Raw genomic sequence first — 21,097 nt, 5'->3', positions numbered from 1 at the left:
TGGAAACTCTTATATTATTTGCTGACATGCTTTAAAGTATAGTTTATGCACATACAGTGAGGGGACACAATAATATGAACATTCGCATGATACAATGCAATACTTAGTAATACAGTGATCCAGCAATAAACACTACCCCTAAGATATTTTGTTGGAACTGTCTTCAAAAAAGTGTTATATAGCTGATGAGGGCCACAGGCTGTGACTGAGAGCGCCAGAAAATTTCCAGTAAATGGATCTTGTGCTAAAAATTAACTGTCAGAGTTCACAGCAATTTTTGAGGCCATAATTTGTGGTGCTTTTAGGTTGCACTTCTTGACACTATAAAGTGTTCGTAATATGTTTTTGACTTTTCAGAAATATTTCAAATTTGTTGGCTTCGAAATGGTCAAATTTAAAGATACTATGGTGATTATGTAGGTCTAGGCCTTACATCAGTTAAATCCCAGTTCCCTCACAATAATGACAGTCCTGAACATGATGCAAGTCATATTAATTAGCTGCATCAGTGCTTGTTCATGTAATTCACATACAGTTAGCTTAAGTTGAGTCTCATTTAACATGTGATCCTCCGCTGGTGGGAGATATTCTCCCATTTTTACAAGCTCTGCCTCTCTTCTGTATATGTATGAGTATATTAGCATTGGTGTCGGCGCAGATTTAGACTTTCAGATGTGACCTTTGTTGTCTAAATGTCAGGGAGATTGGAGAGGGAGCCCACAGAGGTAGGGCAGGCTTATGTAACTGCTCACTCTGCGTTTCACACACGCAGGCACACACACAAGCACAGCGCAGGGAAAAAAAAAAAGCTTGTTTGAGGACGGTTGTCACATATCAGCTGTGATGCCTCATACAGCTTTCTGCAACTCACTGAAACCCCGGCTTTCAAGAGCCATTGCTTTTATCAGCATGTATGTGCAGAAAGTGCCCTGGAAATTATTTATGGCTTTAAAAATACTGATATAGTGCATTCCTTTGGTGTTATTCTTTTAAACTTATTCTGAGGTCTTTTGATCCACCCCAAAGCTCTCAGCTGAATGTGAAGACACAATGTAGCTAGGAGAGGTTGTGTGTGCGTGCGTGTGTGTTTTGGGTGGCTAACTAGGTGGTGGCTGGTTTTGGAGTGTGGGGACTTGAATGAACTAATTCTCCTCTATGTGTTCATTAATGATCGTGTTGTGTTCTTTTCATAATCTCCCAACAACGGGGGGTGCAGACACCATGACTAAGGGCTGCAGGCCAGGATGCGCTTGTGTAATACAATGTTCTCCTTAAGTAAAATAACGATGTACATGCCAATGGCAAACACGTGCATCAGATGGGAACTGGGGCCATCTTGTCCTGTCACTCACAACTCACTCACAACACTGAGCCTTAAAGGAATACTGCACCCAAAAACGGTGCTGTGAATACCATACACTCAACATCCTGTATGGTTGAAAGGTGGCTCTGAAATGCTTGTAGCTTGCTCCTTTGTGAATGACGTCAGCTGTAGTCTGCATGGATTCACAGCCACATGGAGCCACAGTGGATTCCAACAGCAGTTTCATGGTGGAGAAAAAGTATCAAAACATCCACAGAGACTTCTGAGAACCCCAAAGCATAATCCACTTTGCCACTGTCCATCCATATGCTTCGTATGTTCCAACAGTGCTACCAACTGCTACAAGAATATCTCCATGCTACTTTATGGGCACAAGTGATTAATTCAAGGGAGTAATACCTTCATACAGCTTACTTGTGACCTTTAAAGTTATATTGGGCCCAAATTATATTGGTGTTTGAATGTGTGTGACGCTCATGTAATTGTTATCCTGTTTTACAATAGTTCCTTTTGTAAAGTGTGTGTATGTCATAATGTCTTTTTGGGCCAAGGGCCTCACATGGATTACCAGACATCCTTTTTCCTGGGGGCTTGGAAATGAGATTGAACTGGTATGGGCAAACATTAGTGCTTCTGATGATCTTTTCCTGTTCCACAAATTTGGTGGCGCTGGTTTAATTTAAAGGGTTGCACGTACACCTTTGTTATTTGGATGTTTAGAGCTGTTCATGTTTCAGCTTTCAGCCAACCTTTTTTAGTACCTTCATTTATTTAGATTAAGATAGCTGAGCCCTATGCTTTATTTCAGATTATGTCCTGTTGCACACTCACACGGTTACATACCTTTACATCTTGAGATTGTTTCTACAACCACAGTCTGATCTGTGGGACACTGAGCAGCTCCACCATGGCAGTTTGAGGTTTAACAGGTTAGTCAAGGGCACCTCATTGGTGGTAATGAGGTTTGGACAGTCTCACAAACCAGTTGAATTCCCTTGTGCAACGATGGTGGTTAAGACATTTCCCTGCCTCAGTTTTATGTAAATAGTCTAGAATAAATCCAGGTTTGTGAGTGTGTGTGCTTGTGTTATTGCCTCAGCGTACACAATTAAAAGGTTATTAAAATTTATACACAAAAGTTTAAATGCACTTGATCCTACACGATGTACACTGATGAGCCACAACATTAAAACCACTAACTGGTTTCAGTGTTGTGGCTGGTCTGTTTACATAGTGTGTAGTTAAACTAAACAGGAGCTTTGAATTTACACATCAAGGTCAGTTTACAAGTCCCAGTGTGTAAAACTCAGCATGTAAAAACAATTGGAAGTCTTGTGTGGCTCTGGAGGAGCTTTATCTTTTTGATAAATAACTGCTATTGTCTTAAAGTGGGAGGATTACACATTTTGAACAGAGAGACTGTGTTACAAAGTGAGGGGTGGGGAGTTTTTTATCTGTGTGTTTATCAGTTGTATTAGGGGAAATGTAGGATCCAGCATTTTTGGAACTTGACCTGTACTAGGTATTGAGTGAAGTTACAGCATCTTGACCTCTGTTGCATTGGTTGCATTGATTGTTTTTTAGAAAATCTACCATTTGCAAGCCCCCTGCATTGTGAATTGAGCAAGTAAAACTATTTCGTGGATTATTACAATTTAACCCCGATTTTTTTTTTTGACATTTTTAAATCTTTTTTGAAAGCTGCTTGCATCAGTGATGTTTGTCTGGTGGACCAGTGGTAATACAGAGTGTAAATTTGGTTGATTATCAGATATGGCTGGGCATACCGTATCTGATTGATGCGTGGCCACAGACGAGCAGAGAAGGCTGACATTATGCCAATAAAATTATAAGGTGGTGATCACTTTGAGGAACGTGCATTCATTACTCTGACATTTATTCTCCTTCATCACGGGCTGTTAATGATAAATAATAAATCACCACGGCACTGTGATATTTTTAGATGGGGTGGGAGATGAATGAGGTTATGATTCTGGCCTCTGTGGTCGATGTAGTCAGCGAGGGGCTGGCTGTGCCCCTCCCCCGACTGTAGGTCATGGCTGAAGCCGGTAGTCTTGCGGTGGAGCACTGATCAGTATTAATACAGGACCGCCTCTCAGACTCACAGCCGATCTCCCCGGTCCCCCACTCACCGGAAGGCAGCTCGGCAGCTGCGAACAGCCTGTGCACAGCCACTTTTCTCGTTTGCCCCGGGAATCTATTGGCCCGAGAGTCATCGGTTTAGGGGAAGAGGCGAAACACCGGCAGGTGTTGACTAGCGGGGGAAATCGCGGTGCAGACTGATGACGATGATGATGGTGAGGATGATGCATCTCTTCCCGTGCCTTTATGAATTACATCGCGTAGTGTGAAGAGGCGTAGGGGCATCGTTTTTTTTTTTTTTCCTTTCTTGCCTAACTGTAATGGTGGATTTCTTGGTCGCTTTGAGGCTACGCGTCTAGACGGGGGAGCTGAATACCGCCCGTCACAGAGAGCGCATCTCAGCATCGGCCCGCAGCGCTGCGCCATGGCCTTGGACGTCCAGACTTGCGCGGTGTTTACGGTGATCGCGGTTCTGGTGCTTGTGAACGTGCTGTTGATGTTCATCCTCGGTACTCGTTAATGGATCTGCGCTTGGGGCCCGGTTCGCAGCGCACCACACTTTCGCACAGGAGAGGAGAGAAAGGCAGTGCGCGTTGGTCGAGAGCGGGGACACCCGGCGCTCCATCACGGCTACGCGTTGAAATGAATGACGTTGGTACAACATAATGTATTTCTGTTACCCCCCCTCCCCAATCCTTCGTTATGTCTTGTGTCCTCTCACCGTTTGTGATAGCTAGTGTTGTCTGGTGGTGGTCCTAGTTGTGCGGATACAGATCTGTGATGCTCTTACCTTTTCTGTGGCGACTGGAAATTCATATCCCCCGCATATAAATATGCCCCCCCCCCCACCACCACGTCGATCTCCCTATCTCCTCCATGTTGTATTTTGTGGATTATGAGCATGGATTAATTTTATTCTATAATAATTCGATTTTGAGATGAAAAATCTGATGGTCTGTTTTCAACCATAACCTACTGCTGCGTCAGGACTTGTTTTCCATTGTGTTCCATTGTAGCCACATCTACAACATGGCAGCTAGTAGCTGAGCAGTGATCCCTCCACTGAAGTAAATGTGATATTTGAAGCAAATAGCAGTGCAAGTGAGAGGTTTGTGCTGCTGATCATAGACTCTGGAGGATCATTGTTTGCTAATCTCATCTGAACAGTAACCAATAGCAGGCAGGCCTAGGCCTAATAAAGGAGGGCCCAGGTTTCCCCCATTTTAGATCCAGCTAAACCCAGCTCCCATTTCATAGCCCACAATGTTCACATTTCTCCCGTTTGCAACATTTCACTGTAGCACCTGTCTCTGAATCCCTCACATTATTGCACCTGGTTACTAAATAGCGACTAATAAAAAACTAATCAGTAAATATGCATATTTCTTTGAGATTAAATTTCCTCCAAGTGGAAAGGCTATAAAAATGCCCATTTCCTTTTATTCCACATGCAGTGGCATAATCTAATAAAGGATTGGAGGCAGGTGTCATGAATGGTGAATGAATGTCAGAAATAGATATTCTAAAAGCCTATCCCAGAGCTGTCCATGACAGTCCTATTAATAGTGGTGACAGGCTGGCTGAGTTTTTTTGAAGATACTGTATGTGCTCTCTCCAACTCAGGCTAAGTGCTGTGTGTTTTTTGTGTGTGTCTAGTTAAGTGGTAAATGCTGTACTGTAGGTGTACAAAGAAGTGTTTGGCGGCCATGTTTTATGAACATATATACCTCCATCACATGCCATGGCATGTGGGCTGGTGTTTTCATCGCTGTGGTACGAGGCATAAACAGCTCTCCTTGCGGGGACCCCCATGGGAGTGTAAACATGTCATCATAATTTTATATACCGTAGTATTTATGCTGCACTTGGCTGGCAGTGATAACGCAGTGCTACTTACAGATGTGTGTTCACATGTAAGCATGTGAATGTGTTAAGTTGTGTGTGTGTGTCTCAGATAGTCTTGGGTGGGTGTTATCTGTAGCTCCTCTTTTTTGAGTCCAGCACTCGTCCCAGGTGTTCACACATTTGTATTCCCTCCAGGGCAGGTGCCTTCTAATAGAGTTCTGTTAAATGCTGTGCAGTCAGAAGTGTCAATGTGCGGATGGTGTGGGCGCGCGAGACAACAGTGTGTGTGAGGATGTGTGTGTGTTTTAGGCAGAGCATCTTTGATTGGCTCCCAGACTCAGGGTATAAGTGTATTACATAACAGGGTTGGCAGACACAGGGAGGACGGACCGAGAGACTCACTCAGTGCGTCGGAAAGAGAAGCCTGTTTCTGGAATACAGCACCTTGTTACTCGACATCTCAGGCTCAGCTCTTACGGAGGACCATCACCTTGACCATTTCCAAGAAGGATTTAATTATCATGATTGTATGAACCGGACTTCTCCATGCATACACTCTCTGAACAGTTACATGCCACAAACATGGTAAGGCTGGCTAAAGGCGTGTGTGTGTATGTGTTTGCTCAGGGATGCTGTAGGTGCTTTGGTGCAGCTGTGCCATGGCTAGAGATAGAGGAGGATGTTGGAATGCAGTGGAGCTGCCAGTGCAGTGAATGCTGATGTGTTGTGCTGCAAAGATGATATAAGCCAGTGAATCGGGTTTATACTCTTACATGCTGTATTTCCTTGTCATTCTCCATGTCTGCGATTGAACATGAAACAGAAAGCATTGTCAAAAATGTCCACGTATAGGGACAGATTCCTCTGCATTCATTTGCACTGACCCAAATACAGGTTTGCGGTTGAAAGACGACTTTTTACTCTCTGATCTTTGATGTTGTAACTGCAGTGTAACCATAATAATGACATAGGTCATTGAGGCTGGTAGACACACAGGTAATGAAGAGTATTGTGCCAAGACTTCTCTGTGTTTGCGTGTCTAAGTGTATACTGTATGCCATTTGATCAAGCTAGGTATGAGCCAGTGGTAAGGCAAGAATTGGGGAGATTGATTATGTAATGCTTTTAATTTATTCAGACATGTTGAGGGGAAAAGGATGCAATGTATTGGAGAGGGCAGTGCTGATCTCATTTTGGAGATGGAGGGATGAGGATAAAGAGAGAACTAAGCAAGGAGGAACATTGGCTGTGAATGAATCTCTATCTCTCTCTCTCCCTCGATCTTCTTGTCTGTTGCCCATATTACAGCAGATTGATGGGGTCTGGAGAGATTGTGCTTGGAGTGAATGGGGCTGAAAATGGAGTGGTGCTGGAGGGAGTGCATGAGTGTGTGCATTTGGGGGTCGGGGGGGCACCTCAGTGCCAAGGCTCATCTGTTGTATGGGTACTGTTTCACACAGAGGTCCTGATGTCAGATGGTGACAGTCAAGCAGTACTGATTTGGCCTCAACTAGTTATTCCAGAATGTTTTTTTTTAAACTATCCATTTGTGTATTAAATCATTTAAATCAAATTCCTTTTCCTGAATCAACAAGGATTTTTTAAAATCTTTTAAGCACTATTCCTTGGTCCTGTTTCCATGGCAGCGTGACACATGTTTTTGCGGTAATCCTCCTCTCTTCCTGTAGTGGAAAGCTTTGAGATATAGGCTGGAGCTATTGTTACCCCAGCTCCCAGCCCTGTGTGATACCTGACTGAATCAACCTACTCAAAGACATCTTTGATCTAAAACCTGCACGCAGAGGCCTACATTATTAAATTTTACATCAACAAAGAAATTATCATGATAGCGAATTCTGTAATGTGATTGGTTTGTCGTGGTAATAGTCTATAACAGAGTGATATTGCATTTATTCAGTGATCACTCTTTGTGTATGTCTACTCACACACAAGAGACACTCAAACATCTAAATTTGAAAATATTCTGCTGCATCCTGAAGTGTCCTTGCCTCATCCCATCATCTTGTCAATAGCAGTGAAGCATCCTCATCTGTCGCCATGACTACGGCTGTTCTTTCCCTTCCAGGCATGGACGTCCCTCCCTATGTTCACTCCTCTGCCCTGATTGGCTTATATCCCCTGTAGCTGTCTCAGTAAGCCATCGGGGAGGTATGCTTGTCAACAGGTTGAAGGGGTAACATAGCTGCTGAGTCTGAGAGCTTAGATCCTCATGAGGGGTTTGGATGAATACAAACAAACCCACATACACACAGAATCTGCTGTTTCTCATGGACTTTTTTACAACTACACTTCATCAGCAGGAAGGTGGAATAGCATTTTTGTGCTGGAGTGGTGAAGTTCATTTCAAAAGGCTTTCTCATCTAGGGATTTCATTTTTATAACAGCAAAGAAATCCTAAAGGATTGAGGGAAAACATCACTAGCTCAATTTAAAAAACTAAAAAACAAAAAAAAAAACCACTGCCTCAGTATTAATATGCATAATCCTCAATACAAGTAAAGAACGAAATTTATGTCCATCCATGGGACAAACCTGTCTCCAGGCCTTTGATAACTCCTTACCTAGAGCCTAAGCAGCTCCTGTCAGGCTTGGTTAGCACTGGCTGCTCTGCCCACAGCCCCAGGGACTGGATGCATGGTTAGCTCTGGACTAGAAAATGCTGATGAACACTACTTCGGAGAGAAACAATTGGAACAAACAGTTCGAGCTGTGCCACAGATGCATACACGGGTTTAATGCATACGAATTTAAAAGGCTGCACGTGTGAGTGTATGCATGTGTGCCTATGCAAGTCTGAAGGCAACAAAGCTAAGTCCTCAGTGTGATAATATTGGTGCTGTTTGGTAGATGGATAATGTCAGACTCAGGTTCTTCTCAGGAACATTGTCCAGTGTCTCTTGTCCTTTAATGAGAACAACCTTTAGTCTCTTCAAATCTCGTAAAGAATACTGATCACCTGACAGGCTTCCATGCCTTTACAGACTGTACCCAGTGTATGCACATAAAATAATACCCTGCTCATGTACATGCACACAGTTGCACAATTTAAACAATTATTTTCAGTGTCGCATAATGTCCACATTATCTATTCATGATGTTAAATTCAATAGAGAAGATATGATGAGTCATCCTTCCATTTTTTGTCAAAGACTGTGCTGCAGATAAAATAACAAGCCCTGGTGACAGCATGAAGGAAGGGAGATTATCCCTTCAAATTTGTTTGCTCCTCAGCATTTATATTACATTAACACAGGTAATTATTCTAATGTCATAATGGGCCGATTACCATCCCTGTGTGGAGACTGTTGGTGCTGTGCTTCTGAACGCTGTGTTGTTTCTCCGCTAATGGCTCTGCCTTTTTTGTGTTGTTGTATTTTGTTGTGTTGTACTGTGGTCTGTGTTAGCTATTGTGTTGCTCTATTTGCAATCCCTAAACTGCCACTGGGCCCTGGCTTTGAGGGTGTGTATTTGCATCAATTAGTAATCTGAGTGGGTTTAACAAAACAACAAGGATTCACACAAATCAAGGCTAAAATAAGGCTGATTACTGTATTACAATCAGTTTCAAATTTGATTTATAAGCCGTTTCAGATCACGTGGGTCCGTATTTATTTCTGCATTGATATTTATGCTGTTTTAGTGGTGTTTCCACATGAGTGGCTTCATGTAATGAGAATAAAACACAAGATATTGCCTGTCTCTCCCTCCGATTTCTTCAGTTGATAAGTGGAGGTTCAATCGTCAATGCTGAGGCGGTATGGGACCATGTGACCATGGCGGACCGGGAGTTGGCGTTTAAGGCCGGTGATGTCATCAAGGTGCTGGACGCCTCCAACAAGGACTGGTGGTGGGGCCAGATTGATGAGGAGGAAGGATGGTTCCCTGCCAGCTTTGTACGGGTGAGTTAGCTGTAGCCATGGCTGGCCAGCGACCATAGACACAACACACACCCACACACATACAGAAATGGAGGCGCATGAACATATGCACAAAAGCTGATAAATACACATACTGCAAGGTGCACACGCACAAGTATCTTATCATTTGCACACACACTGATATGCTTGCTCCACACACAGATATACTCAATTGAATAATGTTTTATTTTAATAATGCATAACACTCAAGAGATCATAGAACAGCTAGCTAAGAGCCTTTTATCGGGTGTTCAGGGACAGCGAAACAAAGATGCTGATGAGCCATTTTTTTTAGCTTAGCATCACCTTCAACTCCTAAGCTTGAAATCCACTTAAATTTTGAACGTTTTTACTTTACATTGTGATTATATTATATCACCTATATCTGAGCTCAACTAAACCCAAAAGTGCATTGACACAGAGAACTGATCCAGCTGCTACATGTTATTCCGTACCTCCTTCACTTAACTTACTGAAAGAAGATTTAGCATCCTTGTTGTAGGTGGAGGCTTCCACAGCAGATAACCCCCCTCCCCAGACACTCCTCATGGCCATTCCCACCTTTCCACCCTTCCATATTCACTCCTGAGAGGGCAGGGCAGACAGGCTGACTGACTGTCAACCAAAAAGTATCTTTTTGTTCTGTCATTCTCTCTCTCCAAGGTGGAACCCCACCCTCCTCAGCCCCAAACAAAACAGGTTTTCTATATCAACCCCATAGCAACTCCACGGTTCCAAAACACCACGTCAAAGGTGCGTTTTTCCCAGCTTCATCTACCCATCCAGCCTGCCCGCCCACCCGCCCGCTCCAGTCTGTCCACGCAACGTACCCTCGACATTACCAAACATTTACGTTCCCATGACGTTATCACATCATCCTTAACGGGGTCAAAAGAGAGGCAGAACTGATGAGTCAAAAGTAAAGATTATTTTAACTGTCTTCTCAATGGCCTATACTTAAATTCTCGAAATACATTCAAATAGAATTAGATGGCTTTTGGAATCATTACTCTTGCTAACATTCATGGTTATATCCATTGCAAATATGGTTCATTTTCTTCAGTATTGTATTTACTATTGACTCTGACTATTTCTCAGTCTTAATGCTGCGCAACTAGTACTCGTCTGCAGTCAGTGCTCTACCACCCGTCACTCTGCTTGTCTGTGGCGCTGCATTTCTCATCTTGTGTTTGGCATTCTACCCGTCGGTTCTTTGATGTTCTCTTGGCAAACTGTGTGTCATCAGGTGTTGGCTGCTGGGCATCTGAAACCACACTCACTTGGCCCTTTCTATGAGCGAGAGTGGAATACACTATGTATGTGGGTCTGTGTGTGTATTAGTGTTGGTGAGTGCATGCTTGAGTGAATAAATCGTGAGGTTGCGTGTGAGTGTATGTGCATGCATATCTGCAGAGGGGAGATTTTTTGAGTCACACACAGGGCCCAAGTTGGGCATTAAATATCCTCCGGGAACCAGTCTCAGAAAGAGGCTTATTTTAAACTCTGGAGTGTTTGGCAGTCTTTCTTGCACCTTTCTAACGTAGTGGACCAAGAGTCTTACTCACTGCTCAAACTACCAGAAACCCTTTAAATCAAGCTCTGTGTGTGTGAAATGGGTGTTCATGTCTGTAGTGTGGGTGTGGGTGTGTGTGCTATGTGCATTCATGCTCATGAAGAGTGGGTAAAGATTTTGTGATATGAATACCTAAATATATGTTTACTAATACTTGTTTTAATCAGGTTTATACACTTATTACTTAACTGCACATTTCATATTCAATTGCATGTGTGTGTGTGTGTGTGTGTGTGTGTGTGTGTGTGTGTGTGTGAATGTATTTGTCCCCAGCTGTGGGTGAACCAGGAGGACGGGGGAGCAGAGCCAGCTGAGGGGACCAGCGAGGTGCAGAATGGGCACCTGGACCCAACCAATGACTGCCTGTGTCTGGGCTCGCCCCTCCAGAACCGAGATCAGATGAGAGCTAATGTCATCAATGAGATCATGAGCACAGAGAGACACTACATCAAACACCTCAAGGACATCTGTGAGGTACTAAATTACGTACACACATCCACCAACACACAAATGCATTCAGACTGCTGTTCCAGGTCATGCTTTAATACCAAGGTACAGTAGGAAAGGTAAATGGTAAGGAACTGAAACATGAGAGAAGAAACAGTACTTTTACGCCAAACAAGAGTGTCGTTTGTATTCTTAACACTCCCACATTCACACTTTCATCCCAGACATGTTTTATTCTTTGATTCCAAAACAGTCCAAAAATAATGGTCTTTTTCTTAAATATGAAAACACAATATGTCAGTTGTACACAGTAGTGGCAGCAGCCATATTTAGAGCGATCTAGTCCAGGTTAAATTTGTCATTATATTATGAATCATGCCGAAGCGACAAGGTAGAATTCACACCTAGTTAAATTAAACAAAAGCTTTGCCATTGCTTACATTTAAGCATGGCCAGCCTTTTATAAGAATTCAAAACATGACACACCCAAATTTAAATCAGAATCTAAAATTTAGACATATTATTTAGAGTCAAACATTTAAATATTTTAACAATTTAATTCCTACATTCTTTTGAACTTCTTGAACATTCCTTTTTTAAGGTACCTTTTTCACCGATTGTGAATTTTTCTAGCCTTGTATCTATATGGGCCTGGTTTTGCATAGCGTAGTGTTAGTCCACTGTGTAGCCTAATACGTGTGTGCATGTAGAGTATAGATGTACAGTACTATATTTGTTATTTACAAGTATTTATTCTATAAAAAATTTTATCTAAAATGCAACAGTTTTATCTTTGTTAGTATGCCAGACTTAACAATGACAGGTTCTGGTTTGAGACAGAATGAGATGACTACATTGACATTAGACCCACGAAAGCGTTTAATGTATGTATATAATTTACATAGACGTATATGAGAGTAAAATCAAGTACTCAATAGGAAGTTGTGCCACATGATAATTCGTTCAGCAGAAACAAATAGCTGGGGGAATAGAAGAAAGATGATTACTGTATGATGTTAATGTGAACTGATGAATAGGCATTAAATTTTTCCGGTCATGACCAACCAGCTATATGTTTATAATATTTATGACAGTGAGCAGGCCAGAGTCATACACTATATTACATATAGTTATAGACCTAGCTGTTTGTTCTACTGCCAGCATTAACAATATAACAGACTGCTAAGTACAGTGGTCCATTGCCACTGGTTGGTCTTCCTGCTGATAATGTGAAAATATTCATCAAACTCAACTTAGTTCAAGTAGGATATAATAATTCGTTTTTTCATGTGAAGCAGTTGTTTCTAAAAAGTCATTTGTCACCAGCACAGGCATAGCATGGTAGCTCGTTGCATAGCAATTATATCAGAATACAGAGCAAAAGGGCTTTGCATCACATTGACTCTGAGTGCAAATTTTTGCTTATCTAATCATCTTTCCTTAATCCTCTGTGTACCCTTTGTCTGTATTCCAGGTGAAGCGTAATGGTTCAAAATAAAGGGTAAATTTCACCTTCTCACCTCTACACTTCTTGTCTGTGGGAGCACCCTGCATTTTCCAACTTGCCATAAACATGCACAGGCAAGAAGTGTATAGCAGTAGAGTTGAGTGATATCTGTGCTTTGACGTCGATAGGAACAAGCCAGTCAAAGGGGAGATTTATACTGTGTCGTAACTATTTGCAAATTGTGTCTTTCACATAGGTAAAAATAAAGGGTTTAAGGATTTAGGAAAGCTAATTAGAGGAGAAATTTGCATGAGAATCCCTGCGCTCATTAAGTCAAAATGCCACTAAGGCAATCTTTATTGAAACACTCCACAACTGTAACAGCTATGCTAGGTACTAAGGTGCATATTACAATAAATGTGTCACATCTCGTAGTACAACATACAGTATACACACACACAATCATTTGCACTGTTAATTATTTTGAAAAAATATATGTCTTCAACATTCCACACACTACATTACTCAAAAGGAGGATTCTACATGTTAAATCATGGCTTTAATTTTGATTATTTGGACTGAGCTTGACTTCAAGAAACAAAACTTCAAGGCTAAGCATGTGTATTTCACAAAGACAACAGAGAGTATTCTGGGTGGTGGAGTGTGAAAGAGCGAAAACCTACCTCCTACAGCAGATCTTTCCTAAAGCTCCAGGGCCAAAGCTTCAGCGCATTTAATTAACCACAATATTGGACTGACAAATTGGGACCACAGTTCGACCTACACAGAGTTGTTTTTGACTCTACAAAAGCTTCTAGAGAGTCATAGTTCATTTTAATTCAAATGAACTATATTTAAAGAATGACTTAACATGTTCATTACAATGAGTGATGAAATGAAACAAGCTAAGGAGTAGATTGCAACTTTCTATAGCATTTTCTTACTCATAGCCTTGCAGCCATATCACAATATAGGACCTGGCACCGTATCATCTTTGAAAACCTCACGGTGGTTGTAACCCATATTGTTGCAGGGCTACCTGCGCCAGTGCAGGAAGCGTGTGGACATGTTCAATGATGACCAGCTGAAGGTCATCTTTGGGAACATCGAGGACATTTACCGCTTCCAGATGGGCTTTGTTAGAGACTTGGAGAAACAGTACAACACAGAGGAACCCCACCTCTCTGAAATCGGACCATGCTTTTTAGAACACGTGAGTTCAAATAGTATTATCTTAAGTATTTTCTCTTTTTAACCATCTGATAAAAATTAGGATGAAAAATGAGACTTGTAGACTTGTACGCACTGTCCAGCTGAGAGCACCCAAAATTGCTAATAATTGTGTTAGGCCTGTTATCTCAAGATCAGAACTTAATTATCTCGTTATCTTGAGATAACAGCTAAGTTGTGGTGATAATTAAGTCACCAGCAAACAGTTCATCTAAAGATAACAAGATAATTAAGTTATGATCTTGAGAACACAGCTCTAATAAAAATTTTAGCAACCACAGCATTCTTCTGTACATATTGACTTCTTCACCGCATGTTTTATTGAAAAGAGGGTTCATAACTAATTTTCCGCTCTGATCATATCCCTGTATACTCTACTCTTACTCTACAGCAAGATGGTTTTTGGATCTATTCAGAATACTGTAACAACCACTTGGATGCCTGTATGGAGCTGAGCAAACTGATGAGGGATGGCAGGTACCAGCACTTCTTTGAGGCCTGTCGCCTCCTCCAGCAAATGATTGACATTGCCATAGATGGCTTCCTGCTCACCCCCGTCCAGAAAATCTGCAAATATCCACTCCAGCTGGCTGAGCTTCTCAAATACACTGCACAGGAGCACAGGTACTGTACACTATAGCCAAGGTCACATTTAATCTGCTGAATGTGTTGCTGTTTGATGGTAGTTCATTTGTTTCTAAAAATAATCTACTACTGATGCATAATTTTGTTCCAGATGCATTGTTTCGTGATGCAGCTGTTGCAGGTGTTGGGTTTAATCTGCTGAAGCTGCGATTATCCATGCATGAACTGAAACAAATGCTGTTTTGCATTATTTTACCAGTTTTCTGTGACATTTTAGAGCCAAACATTTCATCAAGGAATCTCAGTTGTATGGAATATGTATGTGACAGTACTAAATTTCAAAAGCGAGTCAAATAATTTTCATATCAATACATGACCATTTGATCATTGCATAGAACTCTGTATATAAATAGATTCAGATTAAATATGAATTTGAGCTTTTGCTGGCACTTGTACAAGCATCAAAAGTCCACACTGCATGCACAGCACTGAACCGCAACACACAATCTAAACATTTGCAAAGGATCTCTCGTGAACAGACGCATATGCGAGCATCCAGATGTGCAAACTCATGCGTGCAAACCCACAGAAACATGGTGTAAGTGATTCAGCGTGTCTCAGCCAGCTCCAGGTCATTCACAAACCACGCATTCTCAGCCAGAGAGGGATAGGTGCCAGCTCTGGCGGCGAGGCCTGCCAGATCACAGTGTTTGACTGTTAGGAGATGTGGAGAATCTGCCAGATATAGGCCTGCTCTCTGTCACACACACAGCACTGTCACACACACAAGCATTATCTTCCAAAGTGCAGATTGGATCCATAGCACATCTAAGCCAGAGTGATAAATCCAGCTCAGTTAGCAAAGATGCAGTCAGAGTTAACTGTGGATAGAGAAAGGGGCTGATTGGAATTAAATAGTGTTTTGTTATTTTGACTGTGCTCCAGGAGACTTACTGCCCTTACTTTTAGTTTATAACCCCTGTCTTAAAAAGGCTACTCTGTATCACAACATTCACTACTGCAAAATTACATGTCTTTTTTTTTTTTTTTTAAAGAGTGCCCATTCTCCAAGAACTATGTCTTCACCCTTTAAAACCCAGGAGTAATTATGTATACACTGTGTCCGTAGTGACTATCGATACGTGGCAGCAGCCCTTGCAGTAATGCGGAACGTCACTCAGCAGATCAATGAAAGGAAGAGGAGGCTGGAGAACATCGACAAGATCGCCCAGTGGCAAGCCTCTGTTCTGGACTGGGAGGTATGTGTTTGTACTGACGGTGGTGTAATTACAAAGCATCTGACATCTGATGTCATCCAGTGTTGTTTTACTGGCTAAATCTGGTCTGGTCTGTTCAATCCATATATTTAGTTACAAATTTGGCCTATGTATGGAAGAACTCACATTTTACTCCATATATCACCAAACCTGGACAGTTTTACTCGGGAAAACATCTCATTTGATGTTTGTTTATCTTGAAAATGATTTTTGTTTTTCTTTTTGATAAACTGAAAAGGACATCTTTTCAACTTACACTTTCAGACCAAGACATAACCCCCGTATTGGATGACTCATTGTGTAATATAAGTTACCTTTTTGACACCTGGGTATTCCAGATAACTAGTATTATACATTAACAAAGTTAGGAGGATTGCAAGAGACACATTAAAAAAAAAATTCAAAAATAAAAATTCAATGCAGTGGAGGCTGCGATATCCTGAATCTTAGTCTCTAGTGTGGGTAAAGCTCCAAAAACCCTGGAGCATACATTTCCCATAGTGCAACTTGATAGCATTTTTTGTTAAACTTCCCCTACCTGGTAAACCGCCATGTCTTATTAACCCTGTGTCCCAGTTTGTAAAGCAGGCTTTCTGTATAACAAAAAAATGTCATTTCCAAGCCCAAGGTGAGATCCCGCTGATGACATCACTATGATGACATCGCCAGGGTTGATTTCTCAGACTTGACAATGCTCCTCCAGAGCCACAGAAGACAATACACAGTACACAACAGAGGATGAGAAGCACTAACCAGGATGAGTAAACTGATCTTTGCTGTGCCAAGAGTATTCTTTTCATTTATTAACTGTGTATCTGTGTTCGTGTGTGTGTCTAGGGAGATGATATCTTGGACAGGAGCTCGGAGCTCATCTACACTGGGGAGTTGTCATGGATCTATCAGCCGTATGGACGCAGCCAGCAGCGGGTCTTCTTCCTCTTTGATCACCAGCTGGTCCTCTGTAAGAAGGTAGGTGCTATCTCTCTCCCTTTGTTCACTTTCTTCCTTTTATTTGAAGATTTTGTTGGCTGAAAACAAGCTGATAAGTTAAAATTCACCCTCAGCCTGTTTTCTCTTGAAAGTTGCTTATCACATGCCTGGTGACGGAGATGCTTGAAGACAATGTGACTTCTGCAACCGTATTCGAGAGCTGCAAATAAATTACATAATGCTGTACGAGACACACCAGCCCTAAGTGGAGATACGTTCAAATCCTCAGCACCTTTCACAAAATGGAGCTGTGGTAGTTTGGGCTGTAATGCACCAAGGCTGTGCTCTCCTGTCAGACGGATGTTCACGCTTGGCTAGACTCGGCAATGCATCCACACAGAGACACAGACACAAATCCAGACAGACACCAACACACAAAAGCACACAGAGGCAGAATAACTGCATCGTCACACGCACACACACGTGTCCGCACAGAGGAAGAATCATTTCCCCATCACAGACACAAACACACACAGACAAAGAACATAACACGAATAGATATACTGTCTTTCTGTTTCTCTATCTATCCCTCTGTCGTCATCCTTCCCCTTCTCTCACATTTGAAAATGTCTGGCACCGGAAACAAACTCCAGTACGTTTGCAGATCACACACGTGTGTTAGCTGTTCTGAAGCACTAAATAAAGTCAGCTGCAAGACACACTAAATTATAAATTCTAGTCTTTGTTCTACGCTTCCTACTTCAGAATCCTCAGTACAACCTGTGTAATGGCAGCCCTCAGGGTGTGTTAGTAGCACATAGCATGTAGCTTTCCATCATTTCCTCTCATGTCTTCCTTATCAGCACACAAATGCAGAATTGTCTCTGCATGCTTATTTAAACATTCCTGTTCCCTTTTTTTATTCCTTTATCTTCTTGACCTTATAGTACAAATGGATGTTTTTTGGTCCTGAGGCAACGGGGACGATGAAGATTGTTTTACGTGGCAGTCTTATTCCTGCAAATTACGAAACATCCATCAGTTAAAGTTATTTGTGCTTGAAGTACTAGTGAAGAGCAGAAACAATTAGTCAATTAATTGGTTAGTCGATTGGCAGAAAATGACTTGGCAACTGTTTTGATGATTGATTATTTAATTTACGACCAAACAGTCTGCGTTTCCAGCCTCTCCGGTGTGAAGTTTAGCTGCTTTTCATTGTCCAACATGACTTTAAACTGAATATTTTGGGGTTATTTAAAATATTTTTGGTTTTTTGGTTTTTGTGGGTCAGGCCAAAACAAGCAATTTCAAGACATCACCTTGGGATTTATGTAATTGTTAGGTGCATTTTTAATTATTCTCTGACATTTTATAGACCAAATGATTAAACCATTAATAATCGGAAGATAAATTGTTCATGAAAATAATCATTAGTTGCAGCCTCTGTCCCGGTGTAGCTGAGAAAATATAAATTAAATATTCATAGTTGTTTTGTATATTTTATGAAGTTACAGTGGTTCCACGAGTATTATAAACATCACAAAAGTATGATTTATTGCAGAGTTGTTTTGTTATAGCACATTAGATTTTTTTTTTTTTAAATCTAGTGAGGAGCAGATTTTCTGAGAAAATGGGCATTCTGCAATGTGTGTGTTTGGGCAGCAGATGGAAAAGATTGCATAAGACAGGTTCTCAGGAAACCGAGGGAAGGGTGCTTGCTGATACCTCTAAGGTTCAACACAAACAAACAAGCACACACACACTTTAATAGACATCTTCCCCTCCTCTTACCCAGGATCTGATACGCCGGGACATCCTGTACTATAAGGGCCGCATTGACATGGATCGCTATGAGGTGCGGGACGCCATAGACGGGCGTGATGATGACTTCAACGTCAGTGTGAAGAACGCCTTCAAATTGTGCAACAAAGACAGCGAGGAGATCCACATCTTCCTGGCCAAGAAACCAGAGGAGAAGATCCGCTGGCTCCGGGCCTTCCATGAGGAGAGGAAGATGGTGCAGGAAGATGAGAAAATCGGTTAGTTACACACTTCTCTGTGGTCCATTCACAACGGCCACTGGAGCTTCAGTTACATGTTGTATTTCCTGCAGCACAGGACATGGTGACTTTTTTTTAGCTCAAAACACAAGCTTCCCTGTGTAGTGTACACAAAGTGAGTTTGATTATTAGGCCTTAGCTCTGATTGGTTGGGTTATGGTTAAATTGTAATGTGTTGTGGTCAAATGTGGTGCTTTACTGTGATATTATTTTGAAAAGCTAAACCTAAACAATGCATCAACTGTTCTTAAGCCAACGTAAAAGGCAAATTCTTGCAACTTATTACATCTTTTTTCACATGATCTACAGGCCCTGTGTGGAACATTTGTCCAACATACAATATTGTTGTTGTTTAGGTTTTGAGATCTCTGAGTACCAGAAGCGGCAGGCGGCCATGACAGTGAGAAAGGTGACCAAACAGAAAGGTGAGGCAACAAGAAGATATCAGGTGATTTCCCTTTTTTTTTCCTCGCTGGTGTGCTCTGTCTTCTCATCGCTGTTTACTCTTCCCTTAACCTGCTCTCTTTTTTTACTTTCTACACCTTTTTTAAACACACGTACTTTGTTTATGAATGGATCTAGACTAGCTGTGTACTAAGCTAGAAGAGTCAAGAGAATTCATGTCGTCTCACTACAGTGTATTACTTTGAGTTAAATGTCTGTCAGCCCATATATGAGGATGACTTGATATGAGTTGTAAAGCAGCTGTTAAGCATCAATGAAAAGACAGGGCTGTTTGCATGATTTATTGAGTTTAAAGGGCGATACCAGTGTTCATGACCTGTGGGAAAATAATTTAATACCTCAGACAACTGTTTGCAGGTTTTTTTCTTTTCCTGAGTCAGGGTTGTTGCTGGTGCTTATCACTTCCATCAACATCCAGATTGTCAACGAATACCCTAATCAAAAATCACTCTTCAATCTTTTAAGTTTATACTTACTTCTGAGGTGTACAGGTGTTGCACAGTTGATTTACTACGTTTTATTACAGCTTCTAAATTGTACAACAAGAAGTCTTTACCTTGCGTTGTGTAATCTAGCACAATGGAATGACATGTCACCTTGAGGTCAGGAGAAAAGTGAGGGTAATCATGGTATTTTCTCCCACTTTTTTTGATTTAACATGTTCTGTTTGACTACAACACAACACATGTCCAAATATTATTGCAAAATTAACCCCAACAGTTACCAGCTATCTCAGTAACAGAAAAACATGCCAAACAAGTTATTCTGGATGCTAGTTCCTGACAAAGGCTCAAAGACAGAGGACCCACATGTTCCAAACTGCTGGTATCATCCTTTAAGATTTAGCCATTTTAGTGCTAGGCTAGATGTTTGTACATTTACCATTACTGACGTTCTTGCTATTCCCAGTTTCACAATAAGCATGACCATCCATTAAGGTATTAATTAACCAATGACCACTGCTGGAATGTTCTCTCTGACGTTAGGATCCCTGTAGATGTCTGTCAGAAGTAAATGTTGTGTGTTTCTAAGTGCTGTATGTGTACATGGCTGGCACAAGGTGAAGTACTCTCTTGAATTTCAGATTCATTTATAGATTTCATCTTGAGAAAGAGGGCCATGTTGTATGGACATGGTTTGAAAATGATAAAGGTATATACATTAGAGTTCTCCTTAGAGCTAGCACAATAAGATGCCATGGCAACTACTAAGCAGAATTGGGAGGTGTTGTGATTAACGTTGGCATTGGAGCATGCAGTCACTGTCCAATCTGTTAACAACCATTATCTTGACTGTCCAAAATAAACAGGTTCCACTAACACAAATACATGAAACCCTTCTAACTGCTAAAACAGTGTTTGGCAAAACTATCCCTAACAGAAGACACTGTTTCTCATCTTTTCATGTTTTTTCTAAGATGCCATGGCAACTTTTGAATATTTCATCTCCAAATATTGATTGTATCTAATTTTTAATTACACTAGCTACATTAGTTGTGATGCTTGTAGACTGTAGCTAAATGACATTGTAGACTGTAGTTAAATGCATATTAACAGCTTTCTGTTGGCTCTATTTTTGCCACTCTTGTGTTCTCAAGTGTCGAGGGTGCTATTCAAACAAAAGTTCTGTCAACAAACATGGAAGAACAGTGTCCCTTGTCCAAATGCCTGGTTTCATCATTGTATCAGATGTAATCTGTTTGTTCTCTTGTTTGCCTGCTACAGAGTTTGATTGAATAGCATCTTTAGTCTCCCTTGTGTCATTGCTAGAGCTGAATTCCACTTTTCTCCCAATTCAGCTGTCATCATATGATCATACTGTATCATATCTCAGGTTTAATATGCAGGAATGTTAACACTGGCGGCCCATTTTG

General features: G+C 41.3%; 1 protein-coding gene across 7 annotated transcripts in view; it reads left to right on the top strand.

The window, feature by feature from the left end:
• Window positions 1–21,097, top strand: part of LOC120784945 (rho guanine nucleotide exchange factor 9) — a 41,145-nt gene that overhangs the window by 15,270 nt on the left and 4,778 nt on the right. For 4 of the 7 annotated variants that reach the window (XM_040119104.1, XM_040119101.1, XM_040119098.1 and 1 more), the window contains 9 exons: window positions 9,013–9,192; window positions 9,874–9,963; window positions 11,057–11,257; window positions 13,711–13,890; window positions 14,299–14,531; window positions 15,622–15,751; window positions 16,607–16,738; window positions 18,495–18,738; window positions 19,116–19,184. In XM_040119104.1, the coding sequence (XP_039975038.1) occupies window positions 9,013–9,192; window positions 9,874–9,963; window positions 11,057–11,257; window positions 13,711–13,890; window positions 14,299–14,531; window positions 15,622–15,751; window positions 16,607–16,738; window positions 18,495–18,738; window positions 19,116–19,184 (1,459 nt within the window). Of the gene's footprint in view, window positions 1–3,465; window positions 3,643–9,012; window positions 9,193–9,873; window positions 9,964–11,056; window positions 11,258–13,710; window positions 13,891–14,298; window positions 14,532–15,621; window positions 15,752–16,606; window positions 16,739–18,494; window positions 18,739–19,115; window positions 19,208–21,097 lie in introns of those variants that run through there. The other 3 variants (XM_040119105.1, XM_040119103.1, XM_040119102.1) reach the window with 3 other exon arrangements.

The sequence above is a fragment of the Xiphias gladius genome, chromosome 23 (assembly GCF_016859285.1).
Source record: "Xiphias gladius isolate SHS-SW01 ecotype Sanya breed wild chromosome 23, ASM1685928v1, whole genome shotgun sequence".
Lineage (NCBI taxonomy): Eukaryota > Metazoa > Chordata > Actinopteri > Istiophoriformes > Xiphiidae > Xiphias > Xiphias gladius.
The sequence above is the reverse complement of the archived record's forward strand: the minus strand, read 5'-3'. Positions and strand labels throughout refer to the sequence as shown.